Raw genomic sequence first — 5,145 nt, 5'->3', positions numbered from 1 at the left:
TATTCCCCCTGAATTTTGCCAACACCTAGTGATTGAAATTTGTTTGGCCGTGGGGCACCTGGCTGGCCAAGTCAGTACAGCATGCGACTCTCAACCTTGGGGTTCTGGGTTTGAGCCCCACGTTGGGAATAGAAATTACTTAAAAATAAAATCTTAAAAAAATTTATTTTGCTGGTCTAGAAGGTAAGAACTGAGATCTCGTTCAGATTTGCATTTCTTTTTTTTAATTTTTTCTTAACGTTTATTTATTATTGAGAAAGAGAAAGACAGCATGAGCATGGGAGAGGCAGAGAGAGGGGGAGACGGAATCCCAAGCAGGCTCCAGGCTGTGAGCTGTTAGCACAGAGCTGGACCTGGGGCTTGAACTCACAAACCATGAGATCATGACCTGAGCCGAAGTCAGAAGCTTAACCAACTGAGTCACCCAGGTGCCCCATGATTTGCATTTACTTAATGTGTGAGGCTGAGTATCTTAATATTTGTTTGGTGTTATGTATTTTTTGAAAACTATTTACATCTTTTATTAATTTATCAGATTATTCATCTTATTGATTTGTAAGAGCTCTTTATATATAAAGAAATTTATATAATTTATGCTACAAAATTTTTTTAAGTAATCTCTACGCACAATGTGCGGCTCAAACTTACAACCCCAAGATCAAGAGTCATGCATATGCTCTACCAACTGAGCCAGCCAGGTGCCTCCCCAAATTTTCTTCACATATATGTATGTCCTGAGATGATGGCCCCTCGATTTATAACTCTAGCCCAGACTTATAGCCTACCTTCAAATTCCAGTCATTGATTACCTTATCTTCACCTGTAGTGGGCTAAACTCATGTGCTTATAAATGAACATATCTGGACCTATATTCATCTTTCCCCCAATATGCTCTTCCTCTTTTACTGTCAGCTAATAATTTGATCATTCTATCCGAAACTCCACCCAGAAACCTAAGCCATCCACTTCTTTCTTACCTCCTACATCCAACTGACCAAGAACCCCCAAATGATCACAATTGCCCTCCTAACTAATTACTACTAGCAATGTCACACAATGGTTAAAGAGCACAGGCTGCAGAGTCAGACAGAACTGGGTTTTGTATCCTGGCACTGACCACTGCAAGTTATGTGACCCAGAGCATATTTTTTACCCATTGACTTTTCCCGTCATCTATAGAAATGAATTATCAGGGGCGCCTGGGTGGCTCAGTCGGTTGAGCATCGACTTCGGCTCAGGTCATCATCTCACGGTTCGTGGGTTCGAGCCCCGCGTCAGGCTCTGTGCTGACAGCTAGCTCAGAGCCTAAAGCCTGTCTTCGGCTTCTGTGTCTCCCTCTCTCTCTGACCCTCCCCTGCTTGCGTTGTCTCTCTCTGACTCTCAAAAATAAATAGAAAACATAAAAAAATAAACACCAAAAAAATTTTAATTTAAAAAAAGAATTATCATAACTTCTATTTCATAGGGTTTTTGTGAGGACTAAATTGAGATTGTATGCACAAGGGCTCACATATCATTAATACTCAATAAATGGTAACGATTACCTCACCGCTCTAGCTTCCCCCAGCCTCTTCCAAGCCATCCTCCTTGCCGCTGCCAGACTAACAAACCCAACCATCTTCCTTCCTTAGAATCCTTCAGTAACCTGCCCCCCTCCCCTCCACACGCACACACCACTTATAAAGATAACACCTGAATTCCTTGGTTGGATATACAAAAGCCATTCATACGGTCTCTGTTGTATTTCGCAACCCCACATACGCTATCCTGCAGCCACACTCAACTATGCGCCATACCTCCAAATATAATCTGTTCTCTCACCCCGCACATGGCTTTGTGCACACTATTCATTGACACACAGGCGCTCCCCTCAGTCCACTTCTGCAACACCTATTCAAGACTCGGGTCAAGCACGTCCTTTGCGCTTCTGTAGCACTCAGCACTTACCCCTGCCCTGGTTCAGGTCACATTGTTTCATGTTCACCTGCTTGTCTCCCCCTCTGGACTAGGAGTTCCTTCCTTGAGGGCGGGGACTATGTTTTATTCACGTTTGTACCACTCGCACCCAGCATGGGATCTAGCATTTTGATAATAAGAGCTCCAGGTAAGTTTGTTGAATAAATGGTGTGAGCAAAGCTCTGACCTCTGTTCCCTTACTACTGCTATATCCATCAGTGTCTATACATACATACAATCCTTTACCAAACCCCCCTATTGTCCACCCCTCCTCTCAGCAGTGCCAAATACCCCAGACAATATTTCTGTTGCCCAGGCAATCACAAGAGGCTGGGTCTGGTCCAACTAGAAGGGGTGGAACAGAAGACAATGGTCTCAGTGTAGGTCCCAACCAATGCCAGCGTTGAGATCAGAGTCCACCCCCAAATCCCAAAGACAAGTGTTGCTGTCCTACTTATTCAGAATCTAACCTTTAGTACAGCAAGAGGGAAACCTATCTCAAGATCGTTCCTTTGAATGTGACTAGACTTGACAAGTGGTCACACCACCATCCTCAAACCCTGAGCCAACAAGAAACACACACACACACGCAGGCACAACAGATACTTTTGTGGTGACTGCAGCAAACATAGGACACTCATCTGAAGCTCTCCACACAGAAAGGGGCTCCACAGTATCTCTAACAAGCAAAGAACAAGACATAGTTTCTTTTTCTAGTTTCCTTTAATAATTTTGTAAATGCCAGTACGCAGCTACAGACACAATTGAGAAGTAGACGGGTAAAAAAAAAGAAAAGACGAGACACAGCAAAGATATATCTTTCTCTCCACGATAAATACAGAGCTCTGCCAGTGTTCCCCCACCACCAACATCACCTGGGAGGCCTAGCTTCCCACGTGCTCAAGAGTACACTCTCCATTATTGTGCAGGGGGACCAGACAGCGTTCAGGTATGATGATGTCAAATCGAATGTGTACAGGCACTGCTGAGATCAAGGTCTACAGTTTTGGCCCTAGACTTGAGTGGGGGTTGGTCACTCTTAACCTCTTCCAGGCTGTGCTGGATCCCATAGCCGAAGTAGATGGCAAACCCTAGCGGGGAAAGGTAGGTGTGAAGCAGGGAAATAGTGACCTGTAAGGGCTCAATAGGTCCCCCGACTTGAGACCAAGAGGAAAAAGCATTGGGATAGGATGCCCATGAGGACTACCCTTCCCAAGCGGATACCTACCAATCAGCATCCAGACCCCAAATCGGGCCCAGGTGCCGGCTGTCATCTGCATCATAAGGTAAACATTCACAAAGATGCTCACTAGTGGGAGGAGAGGCAAAGCAGGTACCTGGGAACAAAGCAACATCTCCTTTGTAGATACCACGAGGTGACCTAGAAAGAGATCCCTAAGCTACTTGGGCCAGGAAAGGGAGGGTCCAACTCCTACTCATAGTCTGTATTTCATTGCCCACTCACTGAACGGACCTCATACAGGACTCCAAGAATACAGTTTGGGGAAACAGAACTGGAAAGGAAATATGGAGGGTGAGAGAACAAGTCACTGGCCTGGGTATCTCCTATGTCTTTCCTTTCTTGTCCAATTAAAGAACATTTACAAACCCTACCAGATCACAAGGCATCTGGAGCCTAGTCTCCTGAGATGGGTTGGTAGGTGGAAAGAAAGAGGTCATTTACCTTAAAGTGAAGGGGAGTAGAGCTCTGTGGCTGTCTCCAGATGACCCCCGTGATCCCAGTAATGAGCACCAGGAGCAGCACGACCACTGCAGTCCACACTGGGTCTCCAGAAAGCAATGGAAAGGGCCACTTGGTCAGCACCAGGCAAAGAAGAGTCAGCAGCAGAGCTTCAAGGGTCAAGTTGAGAAACATGGAAACCAACTCTTGAGACCAACATGTGAAGACATCAGGCCACCCCATTCCAAGGCGGGTCACCCTCTCTAGGATGTCCTCAGCCACCAAATGCCACACACTCTCTCCCCACAGCATGCTGACCTCAAAGCCACCCCAGAACAAACTTCCATCGCTCACCAACCAACGAGGAGCAAACATAGACAACTTGGCCAGAGAGTGGAGTGGGGTCGGAGTTGAGTGGACAAAATAGCCCCCGTAGGGTCAGCTTCTCGGCTTCAACTGTCTTCTCCTGCAGCTCCACCTCATCCTCCTCATTCTTCACCTCAGACTGATACCTGAGGCAAGAGGAAGGAGGCAGTGTCAGGAACAGCCCTTAACCACTTGAACATCTTCTCGCAGGCAGCTGAGGCTCCCACGGAAGCTCCTTTTGGCGGGGAGGGAGAGATATATTCCTCCAGGAGAGTCAGGATAACGAAGGCAGAGGAAGGAGGAGGGAGAAACAGATCCCCATCACTCCTCATCCAAGAACAAAACCCCAAATCCTAGCTCACAGAGGGAGTCTCACCTGAGGATGAGGACACAAACAGCCACCAGGGAGTAAGCAAGCAGGGTCCCAATTGACATAAGGTCCACAAGATCAGTGAGCTCAAAGAGGAATGCCATGAATGCTGGAATCGATGGGCAGAAAGCAAGACGTGAGGGAAGCGAGGAGCAAAGTTAAGGGAATCGGTCACACTGCTAGGGGAAGGGCAGAAGGGCAGAGGCAGAGACGACCGCTTTACCTGCAACAATGCCAGAGACCACCGTGGCCACGATGGGGGTGTGTGTGCTGCTGTGGATCTTGGCAAGGACACGGAACAGGAGGCCGTCCTCTGCCATCGCATAGATCACCCGAGGCATGGGGAACATAGAGCCCAAGAGACTGGAGAGAGAAATGCCCAGAGTGGCGTGAGGTGACTGCGATCTCTGTCCCCAGAGCCTGTGGGGTTAAGGAGTCTCCATCTTCTCCTCACAGCCCTTTTAAGGGTTATTCTTGGGGCGCCTGGGTGGCTCAGTGGGTTAAGTGTCCGACTTCGGCTCAGGTCATGATCTCACGGTTCGTGGGTTCGAGGGCCCGCGTCGGGCTCTATGCTGACAGCTAACTTAAAACCTGGAGCCTGCTTCAGATTCTGTGTCTCCCTCTCTCTCTCTGTCCCTCCTCTGCTCACGCTGTCTCTCTCTCTCTCTCGCTCTCTCTCAGGAATAAATAAAAACATTAAAAAAAAAAAAATAAGGGTTATTCTTAGGTACCAAATGCTAAAGCCTACGTTACTCTGACCGCAGAGGAGAAC

General features: G+C 47.4%; 1 protein-coding gene across 1 annotated transcript in view; it reads right to left on the bottom strand.

Moving 5' to 3' along the window:
* Nucleotides 1-2,701: 2,701 nt before the first annotated feature.
* Nucleotides 2,702-5,145, bottom strand: part of SLC7A3 (solute carrier family 7 member 3) — a 5,514-nt gene continuing 3,070 nt past the window's right edge. The window contains exons 7-12 of the mRNA XM_077772390.1: nt 4,597-4,791; nt 4,380-4,482; nt 3,992-4,149; nt 3,641-3,807; nt 3,185-3,293; nt 2,702-3,047 (exon numbers count right to left, since the gene is read on the bottom strand). Coding sequence (XP_077628516.1) covers nt 2,917-3,047; nt 3,185-3,293; nt 3,641-3,807; nt 3,992-4,149; nt 4,380-4,482; nt 4,597-4,791 — 863 coding nt within the window. The 3' untranslated portion in view covers nt 2,702-2,916. The remainder of the gene's footprint in view (nt 3,048-3,184; nt 3,294-3,640; nt 3,808-3,991; nt 4,150-4,379; nt 4,483-4,596; nt 4,792-5,145) is intronic.

This window comes from Crocuta crocuta, unplaced genomic scaffold, assembly GCF_008692635.1.
Source record: "Crocuta crocuta isolate KB4526 unplaced genomic scaffold, BGI_CrCroc_1.0 scaffold1270, whole genome shotgun sequence".
Taxonomy (NCBI): domain Eukaryota; kingdom Metazoa; phylum Chordata; class Mammalia; order Carnivora; family Hyaenidae; genus Crocuta; species Crocuta crocuta.
The sequence above is the reverse complement of the archived record's forward strand: the minus strand, read 5'-3'. Positions and strand labels throughout refer to the sequence as shown.